The 25,271-nt window shown below is 43.6% G+C and overlaps 1 protein-coding gene across 1 annotated transcript in view; it reads left to right on the top strand.

Annotated features, from left to right (window-relative positions):
• The window catches only part of PDCL2 (phosducin like 2), a 62,014-nt gene that overhangs the window by 16,995 nt on the left and 19,748 nt on the right, over positions 1-25,271 (top strand). The window contains exons 4-5 of the mRNA XM_030192206.1: positions 8,654-8,744; positions 24,775-24,918. Of these exons, the coding sequence (XP_030048066.1) occupies positions 8,654-8,744; positions 24,775-24,918 (235 nt within the window). The remainder of the gene's footprint in view (positions 1-8,653; positions 8,745-24,774; positions 24,919-25,271) is intronic.

The raw sequence follows: 25,271 nt of genomic DNA, 5'->3' as shown, positions 1-25,271 counted from the left end.
AGACTTTAACATACATGCTGATGACCCATCTGACTCCTATGCTTCTCAGTTCCTCACTCTGACATCCTCCTTCAACCTCCAGCTGAGCTCCACCACCCCTACTCACCAAACTGGCCATTGTCTTGACCTCGTCCTCTCCTCTACCTGCTCACCCTCCAATTTCTTTGCCTCTGCTCTTCCTCTCTCAGATCATCACCTGATCACCTTCACACTTCATCACCCCTCCCCCTCAGTCCCGCTCAACACTAACCACTACTTTCAGGAATCTCCAGGCTGTCGACCCTCCCACCTTATCCTCTTGTATCTCTAATCTCCTCCCTTCCATCATGGTCCTCCGAGTCTGTCGACAAGGCTGTCTCTGCTTACAATGCCACTCTCTCCACTGCTCTGGACACACTTGCACCATCCATCTCCCGTCCCACAAGGCGTACTAATCCCCAGCCCTGGCTGACCCCTTGCATCTGATACCTTCGCTCCTGCGCCCGATCTACCGAACGCCTCTGGAGAAATCTCGCACCCATACTGACTTCATTCATTACAAATTCATGCTATCCTCCTTCCAGTCCTCCCTACTCCTTGCCAAACAGGACTATTACACCCATTGACTAATTCTCTCGGCTCCAACCCTCGTCGTCTCTTCGCCACCCTTAAACTCCCTCCTCAAAGTGCCCTCTGTTCCCACCCCCCCCCCCCTCACCTCTCTCCTCAATCACTAGCTGACTACTTCTGTGACAGGTGCAGAAGATCAACCTCGAATTCACTACCAAGCACACCTCCTCCTCTTCACCCTTTAACCCACTCCCTCAACCAACCAACCAGGCCTCCTTTCCTCTTTTCCTGATATCACCGAGGAGGAAACCGCCCACCTTCCTTTCCTCCTCGAAATGCACACACCTGTTTCCTCTGATCCCATCCCAACCCAAGTACTAACACTATCCTCCCTACTGTCACCCCCCCCCAATCTGTAATACCTCAACCTCTCTCTCTCCACTGCAAACTGTCCCTGACCCTTCAAGCATGCTGTAGTCACACCACTTCTCAAAAAACCATCACTAGACCCTACTGTCCTTCCAACTACTGCCCCATCTCCCTCCTACCCTTCCTGTCCAAGATACTTGAACGCGCCGTTCACCGCCGCTGCCTTGATTTTCTCTCCTCTCATGCCATCCTCGATCCGCTTTTCCGCCCTCTACACTCGACAGAAACGGAACTCACTAAAGTCTGTAAGACCTGTTCCTTGCCAAATCCAAGGTCCACTACTCCATCCTCATCCTCCTCGACCTATGCGCTGCTTTTGACACTGTCAATCATAATTTACTTCTTGCTGCACTATCCTCATTTGAATTCCAGGGCTCTGACCTCTCCTGGTTCTCCTCTTATCTCTCCCACCGTACCTTCAGAGTACATTCTCATGGTTCTTCCTCCACCCCCATCCCGCTCTCTGTTGGAGTTCCTCAGGGATCTGTCCTTGGACCCCTTCTTTTTTCAATCTACACCTCTCCCTGGGCTCGCTGATCTCATCTCATGGTTTCCAATACCATCTTTATGCTGATGACACCCAGCTTTACCTCTCCACACCAGAAATCACTGCGGAAACCCAGCCAAAGTATCGGCCCTGCTTATCCGACATTGCTGCCCTGGATGTCCAACCCGCCCCCAGAAACTGAACATGGCCAAGACTGAGCTCATTGTCTTTCCACCCAAACCCACTTCTCCTCTCCCTCCACTCTCTATTTCAGTCGACAACACCCTCATCCTCCCTGTCTCATCTGCCCGTAACCTCGGAGTCATCTTTGACACCTCCCTCTCCTTCTCTGCCCATATCCAGCAGACAGCCAAGACCTGTCGCTTCTTTCTCTATAACATCAGCAAAATTCGCCCCTTCCTCTCCGAGCACACAACCCGAACTCTCACTCCACTCTCTCATCACCTCTCGCCTTGACTACTGCAACCTACTCCTCACTGGCCCTCCCACTTAACCATCTATCCCACCTTCAATCCGTTCAGAACTCTTCCGCCTAGACAGATATGCTCATATCACCCCTCTCCTCAAGTCACTTCACTGGCTTCCGAGTAAGGTACCGCATACAGTTCAAGCTTCTCTACTTAACCTACAAATGCACTCAATCTGCAGCCCCTCATTACCTCTCTACCCTCATCTCTCCTTACGCTCCTACCCGTAACCTCCGCTCACAGGACAAATCCTTCCTCTCAGTACCCTTCTCCACCACCGCCAACTCCAGGCTCCGCCCTTTCGCATCGCCATACCCTATGCTTGGAATAAACTCCCTGAGCCCATACGCCAAGCCCCCTCCGTGCCCATCTTCAAATCCTTGCTCAAAGCCCACCTCTTCAATGTCGCTTTCGGCACCTACGTTTGTACCTCTATCCAGGAAATCTAGACTGCCCCCAATTTGATTGACTGCCACTGTTTTGTCCTTTAGATTGTAAGCCCCTTTGGAGCAGGGACTGTCCTTCTTTGTTAGATTGTACAGCGCTGCGTAACCCTGGTAGCGCTTTAGAAATGTTAAATAGTAGTAGTAGAAGAGAGAAAACACCAAATCAATTTCCTGGAGCTTAGGGTTATCTGGAATATTCTAAATGCTTTCAGATATTGTCAGCCAAGAAAACCATCTTAATTCATACAGGTACAATGCAGTGCTGGTAGTGGTGATTCCCTACTCTGAATTTCAGATACTTCCTGTGACTAAAATGTAGCTGTATGTAGATATAGGCATTCTTTAAGTTCAGAGAGCATATCCAATCTTTTCCTAAATTATGGGGAACAGGATTGTACCTCCTGTGTCAGGAAGAAGTTAAGATGTGGAAATGGGTCATCTCATATGGGATGATACTCAGAGCTACGTACCTGGCAGGGAAAACACAACTATCTGGTGGACCAGACTGAGTTGGGTCATGCAACCTTACAACTGGTCCTTAACTAGTGTATTGCCTGGAAGATCTTTTGAGAGTGCAGCACCCCCTCAATAGACATTTTTTTCTATTCACCTCAATAAGAAAGTCAATCAGTGCTGCTCCAGATTAGGATTACACAGCAGTCTAGCTTTAGAAGCCTTTTTCCTTCATTGGGGAGCAAGGAACTCTGTATGTGTACCCCTCCAACACCACTCATGGAGAAAACGTTCCTGAAACTTAAGAAGGACTGGGGAACCATGATTCTCATTGCACCATATTGGCTGCAGTAGATCTGGTCCCCTCTACTTCTGGAGCTAGCCTTCAAAGATCTGTGGAATACTTTCTGACCCTCATCACTCAGAATGAGAGGTCCCTCTTGCATTCTGACTTCCAATCGCTGGCGCTAATACTTTGGATGTTAAGACATCAGAGGGTGTCTCAGATTTCTCTTGCTTCCAGGAGCGATCCGCTAGAAGGTCATATGGTTTCAAGTGGAAAAGGTTTGCCCTCTAGTGTGAAGGCCCTAGATATCTTCTCCTGTCCTATAGAAAAAACTACTTGAATACCTTCTACACCTGTACGAGTCAGGTCTCAAGACCAACTCAGTAAGGATTTATCTCAGTGCAACGGAAGTGTATCTTCACCATGTAGAGTTCTCAACCTTGTCCTGGGGGGCCCTTGGCGAGATTAATCAAACGTTGGATGTTGGGAACTGCAAGATTAAGAAACAAAAGGAGAGATCCAAAAGGTTATGGAAGAAGTGTACAAAGATACATTGCAAAAAATTTTTGAATCAGAGAAGGTAGAAGGATGGATCACCTTATACATAACAACAAGTCCTGAAAGTCATTTACTTCAAATAAGTTTATTATCAACTATGAATATAATGCAGGAAGGACATTGTTTACCAGAGCTAAATTTGACCTTTTCCGTTTTGGTGATTTACACGCTACGCAGCTGAACATTGTATGCAATGTATAATAGAAGCAGGATACTGTGAAATATGCTTGTGATGTAAAGGAAATAATGGAGGGAACTGTATTTGCAATTTGGTAAAAAAAAAGTGATGAATGTATATAGAACAAAAGGAAGATCTGGGAGATCAGTCCATGTGAATGTATGAGTGAGTGATTGTTGAGATATTTTGTAGTATTTTAAATTTGTGTAAGAAAATAATAAAGTGTGGTAAGAATAAAAATGTTAGATATATTGGAAAAACTTATGGCGTAGTTACTTAAGGTATACATTATATTTTTGGAACTAGTTTAAATTTTGATACTCATTTGAAAGTGGATGCATATTCATTAGGGATAACCTGAGAACTCAGCTGTCTGGTGGTCTCCCAGGACAAGGTTGAGCTTATCTATGTTCAGCCTTTAGTTGCTTGCTTCATGAGGGGCTTGCTGTTTCTAAAACCTTAAAGATCCAAAGTTATCTCCTCAAAAATGTCTAAAAAATGGAAGGAAAAAGTCTTAAGAAGCTCCGACAGTATTATTTAATGAGCAAATCTGTTCATCATCAGCATAAAAAACCTTCCATCTAATGACTAATATTCTTAAGAAAAAATTTATTTAATAAAAATAGAGCACTTATCTTAAACACAGAGCTCCAGAGTTTCTCCAGATCAAGCCCACTGCCAACAGTGGCCAGTGTTTCACTTAGCTGCTTCAGGGTTCCATGGACAGGAACTGATAGTTTTATATGTACCTTCCTTACATGCTAACCATTCTGTGTTCAAGATAAGTGCTCCATTTTTGTTAAATAAATTTCTCCATAAGAATGTTAGTTATTAGATGGAAGGTTTTTTATGCTGATGATGAACAGATTTGCTTATTAGATGACAGTGTCAGAGCTTCTTAAGGAAAAAGCCTCAAGAAGCTCTGACACTGTCATCTAATAAGCAGATCTTATTCCAGCTTTTTCCTTCCATTTTTTAGACGTTTTTGAGGAAATTACTATGGATCTTTAAGACTTTACACGCAAATTTATTGTGGAGAATTGTTTATGGTAGTTGTGTTTAGCAAATAATATTCTCCATATCCGTCCTGTTGTTTTTGTAGTGTTACTAAAACTTCCTATCAAGCCCCCCACATGTCAAGAAATCTCAATATTGATGAAAGCTACTTTTGATTTGCTGGATATTTGTCATCTGAAGTACCTGACCTGGAAGGTCTTGTTTATGGTGGCAATTATTTCAGCACACGAGTCAGTGAGCTCCAGATCTTAGTAGCCTTACACTACATTTTACAATACAGATGGGTTTGCGCAAGTATCTTTAAGTTCCTCCCTAAGGCTGTGTTTGGAGTTCCACCTAACCAATCAATTGTTCTGCCAGCATTTTTTCCAATGCCACATATACACACATCCAGATACTCCTGCTCACCGAAAGTATCTTCGATTCGGGTGGGAACACACCACTTCCAGTACCGAGTGTTGCCATTTCGCCTGCATCAGCACCCAGGGTTTTTATCAAATTCTTAGCAGTAGTTACAGTGTCTCTAAGCAGGCGGGGGTGCATGTGTTCCCTTACCTTCGATGATTGGCTGGAGGAAGAGCGCATCAGAGGACGGTGCTCGGGAGTCCATGTGGACGACTATTCAGGTGCTAGAGCTACTAGGGTTTGCTATAAACTATCCCAAGTCCCATCTTCACCCTGCCCAACAATTGGATTCATTGGAGCCCTGCTCGGTAAGCAAAAGGTTTGAGCTTTTCTCTCAGGACCGAGAGCGGACACTCTAGTCACTCTGGCTTCTCAGGTTCAATTATCTCAGGTCACGGCTCGGTAGATGTTGAGGCTGTTAGGTCGCATGGCTTCCACAAGTTGACTCCCATGACACGCCTTCACATGGGATCAACCCAATGGACCCTAGCCTCTCAGTGCTGCCAAGCTACGGGAGATCTAGAAGATGTCAGCCGAGTGTCTCCAGAGTTTGTTCACTCTCTGCTGTGGTGGACCATTCAATCCACTTGACTCTGGGACTACCATTCCAAATTCCTCAGCCTCAAAAGGTTCTGACGATGGATGCATCTCTCCTGAGTTGGGGAGCTCATGTAGATGGGCTTCACACTCAAGGAGCCTGGTCCATCCAAGAAACAGCTCTTCAGACTTTTTCTGAAACTCAAGAAAGACCATGGGACCATGATCTTGATTGCACCTTATTGGCAGATCTGGTTCTCTCTTCTTTTGGAGTTATCCTCCAAAGGACCGTGGAGATTGAGGTGTTTTCCGACCCTCATCATGCAGAACGAGGGATCTCTTCTGCATCCCAACCTTCAGTCTCTGGCCCTCACAGCCTGGATGTTGAGAGCCTAGAATATGCTTCCTTAGGTCTGTCAGAGGGTGTCTCCTGGGTCTTGCTGGCTTCCAGGAAAGATTCCACTAAGATGTGTTATTCTTTCAAATGGAGGAGGTTTGCTGTCTGGTGTGAGGGCAAGGCCTAGATCCTGTTTCTGCTCTACACAGGCCCTGTTTGAATACCTTCTACACCTCTCCAAGTCTGGTCTCAAGACCAACTCTGTAAGATTTATCTCAGTGTATTTAGTGCTTATCACTGTGTAGAGAGTAAGCCCATCTGTGGACAGCCTCTAGTTGTTTGCTTCATGAGAGATTTGCTTTTGTCAGAGCACTCTGTCAAACCTCCACCTGTGTCATGGGACCTCAATGTCGTTCTCACCCAGCGGATGAAAGCTCCTTTCGAGCCACTGACTTTCTGCCATCTAAAGTACTTGACCTTGAAGGTCATTTTCTTGTTGGCTGTTACTTTCAGCTCATAGAGTCAGTGAGCTTCAGATTCTATTAGGTTATATTAGGTTTCATCACAACAGAGTAGTCCTCTGCACGCACCCTAAGTTTCTACCTAAGGTCGTGTCAGAGTTCCATCTGAACTGGTCGATTGTCTTGCCAACATTCTTTCCCTGAACTCATGCCCATCCTGGCGAGAGCACCTTGCACACCTTAGACTGCAATCGAGCATTGGCCAATTACTTGGAGTGAACAAGGCCCCACAAACAGTCCACCCAACGTTTTGTTTCTTTTGATCCCAAAAGATGGGGGTTGCCATCGGGAATCACACAATCTCTAACTGGTTGGCAGATTGCATTTCTTTCACTTATGCCCAGGCTGGGCTGACCCTTGAGGGTCATGTCAAGGTTCACAATGTCAAAGCCATAGCTGTATCAGTAGCTCACTTGTGGTCAGCTTCCAGTGAAGAAATTTGCAAGGCTGCAACTTGGTATTCAGTCCACACATTCACATCTCATTACTGCCTTGAGCAGGATACCCGATGTGACAGTTGGTTTGGGCAGACAGTGTTGCAGAATCTGTTTGAGGTCTAGAATCCAACTCCACCCCCCCAAGACCCGTTTTATTCTGTTCCAGGCTGCACTCTTACTTAGTTTGTATATAGTTTCAGGTTAATCTGAGTTATATCCTTGCCATTGTGAAGCCCAATTGACCAGTGTTGTTTTCGGTGAGCCTAGATGCTAGGAATACCCTAGGTGTTAGAACTAATGGCCTACTTGTCCTCGGAGAAAGTGAAGATACTTACCTGTAGCAGGAATTCTCCGAGAACAGCAAGCCTTATATTCTCACAAACCCTCCCACCTCCCCTTGGAGTTGTCTCCTACTTTTTCCTTTTTATGCTATAGTATTTAACTGTGGTAATTACGCCCTCACGGTGGGAGGGATGGCACCCATGTATGCACGGTGGAGCGTGTTCAATGCTCCACAAAGCTCTGTTAAGCTTGTTATAAGTTACGGATTGGGCAACGCAGTACCGCGTTACCGAATTGTGAGAATATAAGTCCTGCTGTCCTCGGAGAATACCTGCTACAGCCTTAGTATCTTCGCTGCGAGTGCTAACCGTGTAGACACCCATAGGAATATTATGGGCATCTACATGGTTAGCACACTCTAAAAATGCTAATGCAGCTTAGTAAACAGGGCCCTATGTTTTGCGCTCTGCTGACCATTTGAAAATAAAACACCCTGAATTGTACAGACCAAATTGACAAGTTTATGAACTGTTTTTTTCAAGTTACTGTTATTAAAACATGTTGAAGTTCAGTATTGAGACTGCTGACTAATCTTTGAGTGAGAGTGCCCAGAGAAAGTGTACCCTCAGCCTACTGGATTTATTCCGGCCCTGGCCTATGCCCAGCTTGAGTGATCCAGCCAGTGAGAGCTGTCTGTGTGCAGAAGTATTCTGTTTGTGTGGGAGTGGGGGGTGGAGCTGAGCTGGAGGTGTGCCCCGAGGTTACATATGGTTTTCCAGAAATTTACAGAAACTTGTTATAACACGTATACATCAACATAAGTGGTACTTTTTAGCAATTTATCCTCTTATACTAATCCCTCCACCCCCACCATACATTCCAATCAGCAATTAACCATGGGTTGGCTCTTCTCCACATAATTCATGGGCAAATTTATAACCACCAAAAAAAGGCTTATAGAATCATTCCTGTAATTTGCAATACCGTGATCTACACAGAATTGCCCTGTTGTTAACAACATTAACATAATCTGTTTGTTTATATCAGGGATTGCCAAACTAGTCTGTTTTTCAGAATATCCGCAATGAATATGCATGAAAGATTTGAATACAATGGAGGCAGCACATGCAAATTTATCTCATACATATTCATTGTGGGTATCCTGAAAACCCTACTGGCTTGGTGTGTCCTGAGGACTGGGTTGAGAAACCCTGATTTAGATAAATTTTGCTTGTATTTTCAGTGAAGCCTTACAAAAGAATGACACTCAAAGATCTAAAAGAGGCTGAAGATGAGTTTGATGAAGAGGATGAAAAAGCTATTGAAAAATACAGGTAACATATAGTAGCATAGTAAATGACGGCAGAAAAAGACCTGCATGGTCCATCCAGTCTGCCCTACAAGATAAACTCATATGTGCTACTTTTTGTGTATACCTTACCTTGATTTGTACCTGTCCTTTTCAGGGCACAGACCGTGTAAGTCTGCCCAGCACTATCCCCGCCTCCCGCCACCGGCTCTGCCACCCAATCTCGGCTAAGCTCCTTAGGATCCATTCCTTCTGAACAGGATTCCTTTATGTTTATCCCACGCGTGTTTGAATTCTGTTACCGTTTTCATTTCCAGCACCTCCCACGGGAGGGCATTCCAAGCATCCACTACTCTCTCTGTGAAAAAATACTTCCTGACATTTTTCTTGAGTCTGCCCCCCTTCAATCTCATTTCATGTCCTCTCGTTCTACCGCCTTTGCACCTCCGGAAAAGGTTCGTTTGCGGATTAATACTTTTCAAATATTTGAACGTCTGTATCATATCACCCCTGCTTCTCCTTTCTTCCAGAGTATACATGTTCAGGTCATCAAGTCTCTGCTCAGACGTCTTGTAACGCAAATCCCTTACCATTCTCGTAGCTTTTCTTTGCACCGCTTCAATTCTTTTTACATCCTTCATAAGGTACGGCCTCCAAAACTGAACACAATACTCTAGGTGGGGCCTCACCAACGACTTATACAGGGGCATCAACACCTCCTTTCTTCTGCTGGTCACACCTCTCTCTATACAGCCTAACAACCTTCTAGCTACGGCCACCGCCTTGTCACACTGTTTCGTCGCCTTCAGATCCTCAGATACTATCACCCCAAGATCCTTCTCCCCGTCCGTACCTATCAGATTCTCCCCGCCTAACACATACGTCTCCCGAGGATTTCTATTCCCTAAGTGCATCACTTTGCATTTCTTCACATTGAATTTTAATTGCCAAACCTTAGACCATTCTTCTAGCTTCCTCAGATCCTTTTTCATGTTTTCCACTCCCTCCCGGGTGTCTACTCTGTTACAGATCTTAGTATCATCCGCAAATAGGCAAACTTTACCGTCTAACCCTTCAGCAATGTCACTCACAAATATATTGAACAGAATCGGTCCCAGCACCGATCCTTGAGGCACACCACTACTCACCTTTCCCTCTTCCGAGCGAATTCCATTCACCACCACCCTCTGGCTTCTGTCCGTCAACCAGTTCCTAATCCAGTTCACCACTTCGGGTCCTATCTTCAGCCCATCCAGTTTATTTAAGAGCCTCCTGTGGGGAACTGTGTCAAAAGCTTTGCTGAAATCTAAGTAGATTACGTCCATAGCTCGTCCCTGATTCAATTCTCCTGTCACCCAATCAAACAACTCAATGAGATTCATTTGGCACGATTTCCCTTTGATAAAACCATGTTGTCTCGGATCTTGCAACTTATTGGCTTCCACGAAATTCACTATCCTTTCCTTCAGCATCGCTTCCATTACTTTTCCAATAATCGAAGTGAGGCTTACCGGCCTGTAGTTTCCAGCTTCTTCCCTATCACCACTCTTGTGAAGAGGGACCACCTCCGCCGTTCTCCAATCCCTCGGAACCTCTCCCGTCTGCAAAGATATATTAAACAAATCTTTAAGAGGACCCGCCAGAACCTCTCTGAGCTCCCTCAATATCCTGGGGTGGATCCCATCCGGTCCCATGGCTTTGTCCACCTTTAGCTTTTCAAGCTGTTCATACATACTCTCTTCCGTGAACGGTGCTCTATCTACTTCAATCTCATATAGTCAGACACAAGACTATATTAACACGTAGAAAAATTCAGTTTGGCACACCAGCACCCAGTCATAATAGCCCCGACAAAAAAGCCCTGACAAAATGGCCCCACTCACAAAACAACCCTTGACAAAATAGCCCCTACACAAAATAGCCCCCTAAACAAAACAGCCCCCTAAGAAAAAATAACACACCACAAAAAATATAAAAAACTACAACTGAAATCTTCATTGATAAAGACTCCTACTAGCATTCAATTGCATAAAGCATCCTATATAATAAAACGCACCTCCAACATTCTGAAGCTGACTGCATGGCTGAGGCATTCCTGCTGTCTGTATCCATCTCCTGAATTGACATCACGTACTTCCGGGTTCATCACAAGCAGAAGTGACCAACCACACGAGGTTTCTTGGCTTCAGAATGTTGGAGGTGCATTCTATTAAATAGGATTGGTCAGTTCCTTGAAGCACAGCCAGAGCTCAGCATCCTGCACAGTAACGCTCAGACACCTGAGAGAGGGGGGGGCCTGGCACCAGAGAGAGGGAGGGAGGGAGGGGGGCCTGACACCAGAGGGGGGGGAGGTATCTCTGTCACACACACACTCTCTCTCACACACTCTCTCTCTCTCACAGTCAATGTCTTTCTCTCTCTCACTTTCACACACTGTCTCTCTCACACTCTATGTCTCACACTGTATCACATTTTATTTATTTATTTAGGTCATATATACCTCGCCTTGTGCCGCATTTTAGCAGCCCCAAAGCGGCTTACAATGAACTAATGAAATAATTACAATGAGAATTGAGAGGGTAGAAGGAACAGAGAGAGGAAGAAAGGAAGGAAGGCAATATAAATACAATCTTAAAACAAATAAATAAGTAGGCAGGGAAATGAAAGCAAAAAAGAGGAGGAAGGAAGGACAAGGCCAAAATCAGGTCTTGACTCGCTGAGACTCATTAAGGCAGATGAACAGGACAGCAAAGCCGAGAAGGTAGTGACAGATGCCTGAGACAAGCAGTGTGGGTGACGACCGCGGCCTGCGGGAGACATTGGAAAGGCTAGTGAAGAATCGGGACACAAAGGTGCCAGGGAAGTGCTGATTGAGCAGCGTAAAACATCCACCTTGCAGATTGGCATCGCGTTGAACCGGCAGTGCCGAAGATGAAGATGGAGAGCACCGGGCTGCGATCTCCGCCAGCCGGGCCTGCAACTCTGGTATGCTCCAGCACACGTAGCCTGGCAGCTCCACTTTACCAACGGCCCCATCACAAGCCATGGCACCCGCTCAGCAATGACCGGTCTCCTGGGTCGCTCTCCTCAGTCCCCAGGCGTCGAAACCGCAGCAGCGATCAGCTGACAGGAGGGAGGTTGCCGGCAAATAACAGCTGACCAGCGTCAAGACGGGGCTCGTCCTCCAAAACACGGAAACAGCAGTAGAAGAGAGGCAGCGCTGGAAACCACTCTCAGGCAGCGAGACTCCGGTAGCGATCAGCTGAAAGGAAGAGGTTACTGACCAACAACATTATACTATGTAACACCCAACTTACATACAACCCCAACATCCACTGAATAAACCACCGGCTGCCCAGCATCGAGACCACCATCCGGGACCGGTGCATGGAGCGCCGCCCCCGCGCACAACACTGGAACCCTACCAGACAGGACCTAAACAGCCCAACAGGCCCCACCTCCCAAGGAGACAGCGCGACTCCACAGCCACCCCACCCCAAGGCCAAGGCCCACAGGGGCCACCGCACTCCACCCAAAGACACAGTGCTGCTCCACAGCAAACAACCGAACACCCACATCTCCTCCCCCCATGGGAGGAACCACCCGCACCAACACCACACACCCCAAGTCCTCCATAGCATTCACTCTCTTGTGTCACACAGTCACTTACACACTCTCTTGGTCTCATACACTCAGTCTCACAGAGAGTCTGTGTTTCACACACACACTCTCTCTCTCGCACACACTGTATCTGTGTGAAACACACTCTCTCTCTCACACACTGTCTCACATACGCACTTGCACACACTTTCATTCTCACACACACACACTCGCACCCAGACTCACTCTCTCTCTCTCATACACACACACACTCGCATAGTCACTCTCTCTCTCTCACACACAGTCACTCTCACATACACTCTCTCAAACATACACACTCCGAGGAAAACCTTGCTACTGCCCGTTTCATTTGTGTCAGAAACAGGCCTTTTTTACTAGTATATAAATAAACAAAATTCTATAGCTACAAACTGGTATTCATGATCTGTTCTGCTATTTAAAGAAACTATTCTTCCAACAACATGCTAAATAAAAAAAATATTGTCATCATTTTCATAGTCTTACCAACCTTATCCTGTTTGGCAAGGTAAGATTATTAGAAAAAAATGCAGTCCCATATTCTGGGCAGCCTGATCGGGCTGTTTTGTCAGGGGGCTAACTTGTCAAGGGTTATATTGTGGGCAGTTCATTTTGACAGTGGCTGTTATGTCAGGGACTATTATGTCGGGAGCTTTTTTGTCGGGGCCATTTTGTCTGGGCTATTTTGACCAGGTACACCATACTTTCAAAAATGTCAACGTGTAGAAAGGTTGAAGATAATTTTACAAAAAGGATAGCCTATTTCAGTAGACTGTTTTATATGTTGTGAATCCCTTCGAGTATCTGGAGAAAAGATTCATTCGTGAATAAAGTAATGCATAAATAAGGCTCCCCACATTCATTTCATTTCAAATTCTGTTATTCATGCATACATGTCCATATTTATCTAGATGGAGTCTATTGTGTTCTTGAAAAATAATACACTAAATAAGAACCATCTTCTAATCATATAATTGTGTAAGGCAAGGACAACATATAGTAACTATTCACTCAGAGGAAATAATGCATCAAACTAGAGAGAAAATCAGAAAACAGTCTGGAGCAGTGATTTTCAACCTTTTTCATCTCATGGCACACTTGCAAGGCACAAAAATTGTCAAGGCACACTACTGGAATCTAACCAATACCAACCCGTCCCTGCTAAGATTCATTCCTTCCCTACAAATAATCTCCTCCATCCCCACCCATACCTGTAATCTTCAGAAGTAGTTATTTCATTTAATTATGCTACTGAAATACATTAGATATACTTGCTACTGGGAAATTGGAGCAAGACAAACTGTTACAGATTCCTACACAGACACCACATGCCACCAGAATCCTTCACCTCTGTTGCAGATGCAGAACATGACTCCTACCTGATACAAAACAGGGAACCACAAAAAACATGCAGACAAAAAATGAAAGCAGAGATACCAGACTCTGCATGTCGTGCAACACCAGAAAAACAGAAAGAAATGCATGTCCTCCTAAAATAAAAGCTGACAAATGTTAATTCTCAACAACAGCATAATTCAATCACTAAACTGAAAATAAAATAATTTTTCCTACCTTTATGATCTGGTGATTTTATTATTCCAATCATCTTTTTCCCAATCTTTGGTTCTGCTTTCTTCTGTCCATGCTCTTAACTCTGCTTCTTTTCTCACCTTCTGCCCTATGTCTGTTTGGCACGGATCTTTTGCGTTTACTTACATCAATTTCTTTGCCTCCTTCTCAAATCTATCTTGTTTTCCCTTTCTCTTCCCTTCATGTCCAGCCTGTCTCCCCTTTTTTCTTCCCTTCCCTTTACATGCAGCATGTCTCCCCTCTTCTCTTCCCTATATGTGCAACCTGTCTCCCCTCTTCTCTTCCCTACATGTGCAACATGTCGCACCTCTTCCCTTCATGTGCAGCCTGTCTCCCTTTGTCCTTTCTCTTATGTGCAGCCTGTTTCCCCATTTCCTTTCATGTTCAGCCTGTCTCCCCTCTTCCCTTTCCTTCCCTTCATGTTCAGCCTCTCTCCCCTTTTCCCTTCCTTTTATGTGTAGCATGTCTTTCCTCTTCCCTTCCCTATATGTGTAACATTTCACTAATTTTCTTCTGTGGTATTGTCTCTCTTCCTCCTTTCCCTGTAGGTCCTGAAATCTCTTTCCTCCTCCCCCCCCCCCCAATCCCTCATCTCTTTCCCTCTCTGTGCCCCCTCTCTTAAGCCACCTCATTGGATCTCTCTCTTCCCTAACTGACCACCCTGTCCAGCTTCTGTCTCCCTCCGATGCAGCACCTCTCTCTCTCCTTGACCCCTTGTGTCAAGTCTTCAAAATTATTTCCCAGGTTTGCCTTTCCATTTCTTCTCTCTTCTCTTGTCCTCTTCTTTTCCTTCTCTATATCTGTCTGCCACTGATCTATGTTTTTTTCCACTTTTCTCTTCTCTGCCTTGATATTTACCTGTTTGTTTTTATCCTAATTCTCTCTTCCTCTCACCCTCTTTTTTTGTCCTCCTTTTTCTCATCTACCTACCGGCTTTACCCATCTCCCTCTCATGCTCTCTCCAGCATTCTCCATAGTCCTCCATTTCATAATAACATAGTCTGCTTAATATCCTCTGTACATTCCCTCTCAGCCCTTACCTATCCTGCACTGCATCTCATCTCCTCACCAGTCCCAGCACTATCCCTACAGCGCTGTGCGTACGTCTAGTAGCGCTATAGAAATAATAAGTAGTAGTATCCCTGTCTCTCTGTTCTTTTCTTGCCTCCATACTAAGCTTTTAATCTCTTACTCTCTACCCCACTCATATTACCTCTCTTTCACCACATTTTTAACCCCATCTCCACCCTCACTCAACCCCTTCAGAGACCCTTCCCTTTCCTCCAATACCCCTCCTCAGGACCTCATCCCTTTTTTTTATTCTTTATTTATGTTTCATATTTACATTTACATAACATAAATGATTTGAAAAATGGAAAAAATATTAATGAGAAATTAGAAAATTTGGAGAATTAATCTGAAAAATTCATCCACACTATTTTTAAACAAGATACTAGGAAATAATAATTTAAAAAGGCAAAAAAATTAATAAATTAAATTAAATTAAGAGGGAGGATGCAAAACGTCTGCCAGCGATTTCCATCATTCAAACTGTTGATGCATCCGGACTACGAACATCTTCTTGTTCATGACATATTATAAATTCCTGCAATTTCCTTGGTTCAAAAAAAAAATGTAGTTAATCGAGTTTAAGGATACTAAACACCTTCAGGCAAATTTTAAAAGAAAAGTTCCATCCAAAGCGAGAATTCTTGATTTCAAATCCATGAATTATCGTCTTCTTTTTTGGGTTTCCTTATTCAAATCAGGAAATATTTGTATTTTAGTACCAAGAAACTGTGCAGAAATATGTCTAAAGTATAATCATAATATATTATTTCTATCTGTTTCAAAAGCGAAAGTCACAATGAGAGTTGTTTGATCAGTTATTACCTCGAGGGAACTTTCCAAAACTTCTCTTAGATTTAATTGCTGCTGTGGGTCGTCAGAAAGCATTGTAGATCGAGTAATATAATATGCTTCTTAACAATTGGTAGCAGTGCTTCTTTCGGAATTGCTAATACAGTGCAATCCGCTTAAGTGTAAGGGTCTGGGACCAAAGAAATGCATGCAGTTAACCAGAGCGTGCACTTAACCATTGTGACCCAAAGAAGCTTGACATCTGATAAACATATGTACAGTACTGTTTACAGTCTCAGTTAACTGACATTAGGCTGGCTTGAAGTAATCAGTTATAGTCCTCTGTACACTCTTGGGTCTGTGAGTTCCATAGACTACGTCTGCCAGACGGTAAAAACTGTCATAGCACTGACATCCAGTGGCCTCCAGATAAGCCCACATGGTATTGAGACTCTCCAGCGCTCTTGCAAAAGTGACAGGAGGAGGTTGTTGAATTTCATCAGCATGTGCCTCGCTGCTCATTTCTTCATCTGTTCCATCATCAGCCGTTGTTGCCTGCATGTAGGAGCATATCTCAACATCAGTGCTGTCTTCAGCTGTTTGTAGATAATAATCAACAGCTATGTAGCAATGGAACTCTTCTTCAGTAAAACCGGCTGGGATGTTAATAACCTCTTCATCTGATGCGTTTGCAACAGCTGCACCTACTTCATCCCTCTCCACATCCTTAACAAAGCTTGCCCACTTGTAGCAGTTCACAATGGTTGCCTGTGTAACATGATTCCAGGCTTCTTTCTACATATGTAGGGAATCCAACAGTGATAGATTACGAGCCAGTTCAACAGCACGTTTATCCTTCCCAGTCTGGTCATACGTAACGCTCATCAGATGACGTAGCACAAGAGCTCGATAATGTTGTTTGAAATTGGCTATTATGCCCTGATCCATAGGTTGGATCAGACAGGTAGTGTTTGGTGGGAGGAAGACCATCTTGACGTTAGACAGTCTGACATCATCCCTGTGTGCAGCAAAGTTATCACAAAGCAGCAAAATCTGACACTTTTGTGCCCGCATTCTACTGTGTAACTTCTTTAGCCACTGCTTCCAAATTTCCCCAGTCATCCACGAATTTGCGTTAGCCTCGTATGACACAGGAAGTCGCTTAACTTTCTTGAAGCAACAGGGCTGTTTGCTCTTTCCAATGACGAGGGGTTCCAGCTTCTCACTCCCATCCATATTGCAGCAAAGGAGGATTGTCAGTCGGTCCTTCAATGTTTTACCTCCAGTAGTTTCGGCATGTTTGAATGCAAGTGTTCCATCAGGAATCGCTCGCCATTAGAGGCCATTTTCATCAGCATTGAAAATGTCATGAGGTGCAAACTCGTTCAAGATGGTAGGAAGAACTGAAACAACCCAATTTTCAGCACCAAAGTCATCAGCGTCTTGTTTTTCACCATGCTGTCTTGAATTTTATGCTGTTCCTTTTCTTCCATCTTTCCAACCATCCAACAGTGGCTTTGAATTCAGTCAGTCCAAGACTTTCTGCTACCTGGTTATCTTTCTCCATAAGCAGTGGACCACTGACAGGAAACTGTCTGCTCCTGACTCGAGAATACCACCGAAGAAGAGCATATTCTACCTCCTCAGCTTTTCCCAAACGTTTTCGTTTCTGTTGTGGAATTGTATTGTTTTACCAGTCTTCCAGAAGCTGGTCTTTCTGCTTCAAGACATGTGAAATTTGACTGGGATTGACACCATATTCTTTAGCAATAGATGCTTGACTTTCTTTGTTTTCTAATTTTTTAAGAACTTCTATTTGTTCAGCCAGTGTTAAAGTCTTACAGTTCTGCCGGTGCCGCAACGACGACAACGACCCCAGTGCATGCTCCAATAACATTCTTTCCCCTTATCTGCCTGGGGCAGTTAAAGAGGCAGTATATTTGAAATCTCAGTTGTCACGTGCCAGTTGGCTTCCATATTCCATGCATGCTCTTATGCAGAGTCTTTCCTGCAGAGGAGTGGTCTTGAACCATGCATATAAGCGAATCTTGCACTTATCAGTGGTGCGCTAAAATAAACTGGACCAGAACTTCTAGAACATATCTCAATCTTCATCTTCCTAACTGCAAAGGCCTCAAATACAAAACCTACTACGCATCCAACTTCTCTGTCATAGGCAGCCAACTCTGGAACGCCATACCTCGACACATCCGAAAAACCACTGAACACCTACCCTTCCGAAAACTGCTGAAGACTTACTTCTTCAAACAAGCCTACCCAAATGACCCATCCTAATTCTCAAACATAATTCCACACATAATTCCACACCACTAGTACTACCCACACTCCATTATTGTCCTACTCTATGTAATTATGTCATTTCTGCGACACTTTGTTCCATACTTTGTATCATCTCTGTGATACTTTGTACCATACTTTGTAAGCCGCACTGAACCTACTCTATGTAATTATGTCATCTCTGTGATACATTGTTTCCATACCTGTATTATCTCCGTGATACTTTGTACCATACTTTGTAAACCGCACTGAACCTGCTATCGAGCGGGAAAGAGCGGGGTATAAATGCCACAAATAAATAAATAAATAAAGTTTGTCCCCATAGAAATTGATGGTGCCAAAAACGGGACCGAAGTACGGCATGCGGTTAAACAGAGCATGCTCTTCTCCGACGTCAACTTAAATGGAGTGCACTGTACTTCTATAAAATATTTCTTCAGCATTTCAGTTGGGGCAATCAATGGTGATTTTGGAAATTTAAGGAATCTCAGGTTGTTCTTCCTCATCTGATTATCTAGGTATTCTATCTTCTTAGTCATGTTATTTCTATCCTGAATAAGTGTTCCAATAGAGCTTTGTAGTTTTTTTAATTCACCATCATGTGAATCAATTCTTTGTTCATATGATTGAACTCTCTCAGTCATAGAATGTTGAGATTGTTTTAAAGCAGATAATTCTTGTTTAAATAAATTATTTACCTGGAGGAGTGATGCGTTCAAAGTCTGGATAGCGTACCACAGCACTTCAAGAGTTACTACCGCTGGTCTTTGTTTCACCTCGAAACCACAGGAGCAGTTCCCAGAGTTGGAGAAAGCAAAGTGTTTTCAACCCCTGTTGCACCAAGTGTTGTTAAATCCACTGGGGTAGAAAAATCGGCAGGGCCTCTCCCAGCCAGCGGCGTGGATGTACCTACTTCGGAAAAGTCGCTCCGTGGCTCCACTGCCGGCGGCGCTCTGCTTCCTGGTCTCGGGGGTGGTAGTTGGAGAAATGGACATAACGAAGCCGCTTCAGTTCTGAGGTCCTCCGGCAACAGGGAGGAACCAGTCAAGGTAGGCGTCTGCATTCCCGGTGTTAGAACTCTGAATGCCTCGAGCGTTGTCTGCCTAAGAGTGGAATTTCCCCCAAGGTTAGGAGAGGCTTTCACCCCGGTTTTCCCTTTCCTCTTCCCCATTCAGAAGGGGGAAAAGGTATTACTCTTTGAAGGTTACACTGGAGGTTTCAAGAGCACTCAACACACGTCTCCTCTCATAGATGCCATCTTGTCTGTGAAGCCCTCATCCTTTTTTAATGCCTGTCATCCTCTTTCCAGTCTACCAGGTCATTCACATTATTTCTCAGCTTTCCCGCACAGTTCATTCCCTCTTTATTACCCCTCACCCATTTAACACCCTCACTCATTCTCCCAACCCATCAGCACACCCCTGCTCTTACCTACTAATTGCCAGATCCTTAGTATCCCCTCAAAAGTCTCTCTCCATCTCTCCCATCCATAGTCCTTCCCCAAACACTCCCCAACTCAGTCCCCAATTCCCAGTCATCATCTGTTCCCCTAGCCCTGAGTCCCATCTGCTCTTTCCAGGGTTTCCAGTCCCTTTTACATTTCTTCTCTCTTCATGTCCACCATCATTCTGTCTGCATCCTGTCTTGCCTAGCACCTGCCCACTGTTTCCCCTCCGCTCCCCTGTGTCCCTACCTCTTCTAGTGTTCAGCTTTTCCCCCTCATCCAAGGGCAGGCAACTCTCTCAATTTATCTGTTTCCATCTTTGGGTTCAGCGTCTTTCCCATTCTTCCCTCTGCTCACATGTCTCCCCTCCCTCAGCATCTCTCTCCCCTTCCCTCCATTACTCCAGCTTCTCTCACACTCTCTTTCTCACTTCCTTATCCAGTCTCTCTGTTCTCTCCAGGTCATCTCTTCCTCCCCAGCATCTCTCTCCCTCCATACCTGCCCCTGTCTAAGCATCTTTGTTTCTCTGCCCTCCCCCCCCCCCGCTCTGCTCAGCTGATGGCATCATCTTTTTCTCCTCTCTTCCCCCCCCCCCCCAAGATCAGGTATCTTCCACTCGCATGACATGCCCCCCCCCCAGAACTGGCATCTTCCACCTGTGCCCACCTCCCCTTCCCGAATGGCATCTTCCACCCGTGCCCACCTCCCCCAAGAACCAGCATATTCCACCCATGCCCAACCCCTCTGAGAACCGGCATCTTCTACCTGCACTCCCCTCTGAGGTCCAGCAACTGTTTTAATTCTTTTCCTCCTCTGCCCGATGCTCTTCCAACCTTCTCAGTCAGTTCGAGCAGTGTTGGCGATCAAGGTAGGCCTATCCCAGAATTTTTTCTGCAGCTCCTACCTACGCAGAGACAAGAAGTTGTTTCAGAGGAGGTGGGAGCTGCAGAAAGAAAGCTTCCAGGATCGGCCTGTCTTGATTGCTGACATTGCTGGTACTATGAGTCCTAGAAACGCCCAAATCCCGCCCTTAACATGCCCCCTTGAGAATTGGATTCACTGCAGATGAACAGCATAGAAAACGTCTAAAAAAATAGGTTTTGAAAGCACTGATTTGGACGTTTTTGTGAGAAAAATGTCCAAATGCTGTTTTATACCACTTTTTAGACATTTTTCTCTTTAAAAAAAAAAATGAGCCCCATGGAATCACATCTTCACTTCATCTCATTTTTAGAAGTTTACATTTTAGATACACATATGGATTATTCTGTTTTGAGTATGTTTCAGGGACAAGTGGTTTTATAAGTCAAAATAATAAAAATTAATATTTTGTTTCATGCAGATCTCTCATTTGTGTAAACATAACTAAATGGACCATAAGCTCCTAATGCAGTACATTGGTTTTCTTATATATTTTTTTCTTGTGCTGACTTATACTGTCCCAGATGAAAAATCTCTTCTAGCTGGTTGACAATAAAAGGAGCTCATTGTGAACAATGTCCACCCTAAAAGGTTGTTTTGTGGCTGTTCAGGAGGAATTGTGATACGTAATTGTGTGTTTTTGTTCCTAGTGATGCATCCAAATGTTATATAATCCTTTCAAGAAAGCCAGTTAGTCATTTAACTTATTAGTGGAAAATAACCACAAACGCATGGTATGATCGCATTTTCAATATGGTAATACTAGAGCCCAGCTAAGGAACATGTTATTTTGAGTTAGTGTTCACTGGACCAAACTTGCTTTCCTTGTGCCATCACCATCCAGTTGGATAGGCAGTACCTTAAAAAGGTGGAGGATAAAGGATATATATATTTTTTAATTTGACATTTATATCCCACATTATCCCAAGCAAACTCAGATTCATTGTGGCTTATATTTGAAAATACAGTGAGACAGAATAATAGAATTCAGTAACACCATGGGAGCAAGTCAATGAATATGTCTGAAACATTTAACAAAGTTGAGATTAGCATATATACCCAACTGGGCATTTAAAAGTCTGCCCTTTAATGATGTCACATGTTCAGAAATCATAGACATAAGTATAGACAGTTATCCAAACATTATCACACGCACACACCAGAACAGCATCTATACACACATTGCAAAACTAAACAACAACTTCTACAGCAGAACACAGTTTATACCAAATTGCTTAATCACCCTTAGGTTTTGCCTTTGGATTTAACAAGCAATACCATGTGCATGTAAGGTCTGGATAAATGAATTAAAACAATGTCTAAAGCAAATGCCCATAATATGTAATACTTGATAGCAATAATGAAACATTGAAGGAATATTCACATAGCAGGCAACCAACAGATTTATTTTCCACTGAACATAATTAAGTTTGTATGAACTTGGCGGCTAATAGCATGCTGCTGGATACTGTATTTTGGTGCTGTATTGTTTGCCTGCATAATAGAATCATACTCATTTATATGCAAACATAGCCGGGAGGCAAAGATTCCAAAACAAACAAACCAAAAAAAAGCCTTTTACAACCAAACCAGCCTTGAAGAGGAAATAAATATATGCAACAGAACTGGACAATGTTGGCACATTTTGACTGACTCTGGATAGAACTTTTGCATGAAGGAGGCTCTTCCCTCATTATTACTACTTTTTGAAATAGTAGTAATAAAAAAAATCAAGTGCATTTTTATAATATACCACTGCATTCCACAAAACAAAAGGAGCATGTTCCCACATACCATCTTACCCTTTTGATCTATGCACAGGAAAAAAAGATGTTAAATGCTCCCAGGTTTCAACCTAATTAAAGTTTTAAAAAACCTTTGTACTTATAAATAGAAACTCTGAATGCTGAGCACCTGATTCTCATAACATGATAACTATTTTGGTGGCCCTTTACTAGGTGAAAACATCTCTGCATGAATACAAGGAGTCCCTATAACCAGCCCCTCCAAATAACACAATGACTACAATTTAGAACGAATTTCTACACTTACCAATGAAACTGATACTTGCTCTGTATACATCCGTATGCTGCTCAAGCCAGCATGTTTGAAAATGTAAGTGAGATCAAATAAAAATGCTACCAAAAATAAAGAACAACAATGCGGATGCAACAGCTGATAGGTTTGTTTGCTTTGTTTTGGGTGTATTAAAATGGCAGCTGCACAGGGGAGATGGGGGGGGGGGGGGGTGGGGAGACAGCTTCAGCTTTTAGACATCATGCTGTCTCCTGTTCTCATTCTAACCTCCTTGGTCTGGATCTTCTCTTCAGTATTCCCCTGCTGAGGGCAACCTACTTTGCATCCCCTCCCCTCCCAAAAGAATAAACCAAATTTCTCTTGCTTAGAAAGGGATCTTCCATGTCTTGAGGTAGTCAGCTTTTCTTTCCTCCCCATGCTACTTTCTCTTTACAGCCTTCCCCTTTATCAGACAGCTTGCTCACCTTTCAAAAAAATTGCTTTCTGTGGGGGAGATGCCAGAAAGGCTTGTGGTCGAGCTGCACACAGATGCTTGAGTGCATAGCTTCTATTGCAGGTATAATAGCGCAGCATGCAGGAAGAAAAATGCACGCAAATTTTATCCTTGCCATTTTTAGGACATAAACTGTAGAAGTCTGCCCGGCACTGGCCTTGTTCTAAAATTTCTGAAGTTGTTGTCAAAGCCCCTGACAAGCTCTACTCCAATCCACCCAAATCTATTCAGCAACTCAGGGCACAGACAGTACAAATCTGCCCAGCACCGGCTTTCCTACCTAATCTCTGCTAAGCTTCTTTGGATCCGATCCTTCTAAACAGGATTCCTTTGTATTTGTCTCACACATTTTTGAATTCTGTTACCGTTTTCATCTGTACCACCTCCCGTGGGATGGCATTCCAGGTATCTACCACCCTTTCAGTGAAAAAATACTTCTTGACATTTTTCCTGAGTAAGCCCCCTTTCAACCTCAATTCATGCCCTCTGGGTCTATCACCTTCCCATCTCTGGAAAAGGTTTGTTTGCGGATTAATACCTTTCAAATATTTGAATGTCTGTATCATATCACCCCTGTTTCTCCTTTCCTCCAGGGTAAACGTGTTTAGACCAACAAGTCTCTCCATGTACGTCTTGCTATGTAAACCCCATACCATTTTTGTCGCTTTTCTCTGAACTGCTTCAAGTCTTTTTACATCCTTAGCAAGATAAAGAGGGGCATTTTCGAAAGGGACGTTCCATGTTTTGACGTCCTCGCAAAACGTCCTGATCTAGGGGCGGGGAAACACGTATTTTCGTAACAAGATGGACGTCCATCTTTCGTTTCGAAAATACTATCAGGGACGTCCAAATCCTTAAATTTGGTCATCCCTAGACTTGGTCATTTCTGATTTTCGGCGATAATCGAAACCAAGGACGTCCATCTCAGAAACAAGTTTGCACTTAGAAAGCATGCAGATTCTCACTATACCTTCTTTGAGAAAAATACATTTCTCAGAGATGAGGTTGCATTCTTTATCTGGCCCTGAGTAGTGAAATAGGCTCCCTAACCAAGGGCCTCTTTTACTAAACAGCGCTAGAGATTCACGGTGTGGCAAATGAGAGGAAGCCCATTCAACAACTTGGTTTATAAATTTTCAGCACCACCGACAGATAATACAGGCTTTGTGCATTAGCATTAGAATTTTGAACTTAATCCAGAAATTGATAGGCATCCATTGCAATGATTTCAGGTAATGTGTAATATGCTGATGATGTGATGCATCTGTAGATGGACAACCGCTCTATGATATGTAAAATGGCTGTAATATGTAAAACTTCTAAAACAGCATCTACTTTAAGTCTGTTTTATAAAGCAATATAGGTGCCTTTATAAAATAGGCTTACAAACCCAGCTCTTGTAGCACACAGATTCTCACTACAAATTTATATCTATTCCATAGAAGGTGTAAATGTGTGTGTGTGTGTGTGTTTGTGTGTTGCATATACATTGTAGCTGTGCCCCTGGCAACATCTATGCATGGTGCACGTATAAGTACATGTGATCTCGTTGGTCTGCATACTGATATGTGCATATTCAGCCCTTTTTCCACATGTAAAGCCTGCTTTACCACAAAAAAAATGCTTTATAAAATTACCACCTATATGTACAAAAAATATTATACAAGACAACAAATATTGTATGCAAATGATAACAGAAATAGTGTCAAACATAACTAATTTACTAATATAAACAAAAATGAAATAACAAGGAATAATTTCTGTGTTCATTAGGCAACAGCGCTTACAGGAACTGAAATCTCTTCAGAGAAAACAAAAGTTTGGGGAGCTGACAGAGATTATAGGTGACCAGTATGTGAAAGAAGTCACAAATGCTGGAGAACATGTTTGGGTGGTACTTCATCTATACAGCTCAAGGTAATAATTATTAACTGTACTCATATATTGTCATCTTTACTACCTTAAATAACCATGATTCTCCATCACCAAGTAGGGTGATATCAGCAGCACTAGGGTGTGACATCACCTAATGGCACACGCATGGACCCCTTATTGCAGTTCCCTATTCTTAAGGGAAAACTTGTCATCAGGCTCTGTTAAGGTGGGGGGTTTCCCCAATAACTTATAACATTAATTCCCTGTTTAGGGAACAAAGCTCTGAGTGTTCATCATACCAGTCAAGACTAACTTACATAGAGGGGCATAATTGAAAGGGACGCCCAAGTTTTGCTGAGGACGTCCTCCCAAAACGTCCCAATGGAGGGGCAGAA

The sequence above is a fragment of the Microcaecilia unicolor genome, chromosome 2, assembly GCF_901765095.1.
Source record: "Microcaecilia unicolor chromosome 2, aMicUni1.1, whole genome shotgun sequence".
Classification (NCBI taxonomy): domain Eukaryota; kingdom Metazoa; phylum Chordata; class Amphibia; order Gymnophiona; family Siphonopidae; genus Microcaecilia; species Microcaecilia unicolor.
The sequence above is the reverse complement of the archived record's forward strand: the minus strand, read 5'-3'. Positions and strand labels throughout refer to the sequence as shown.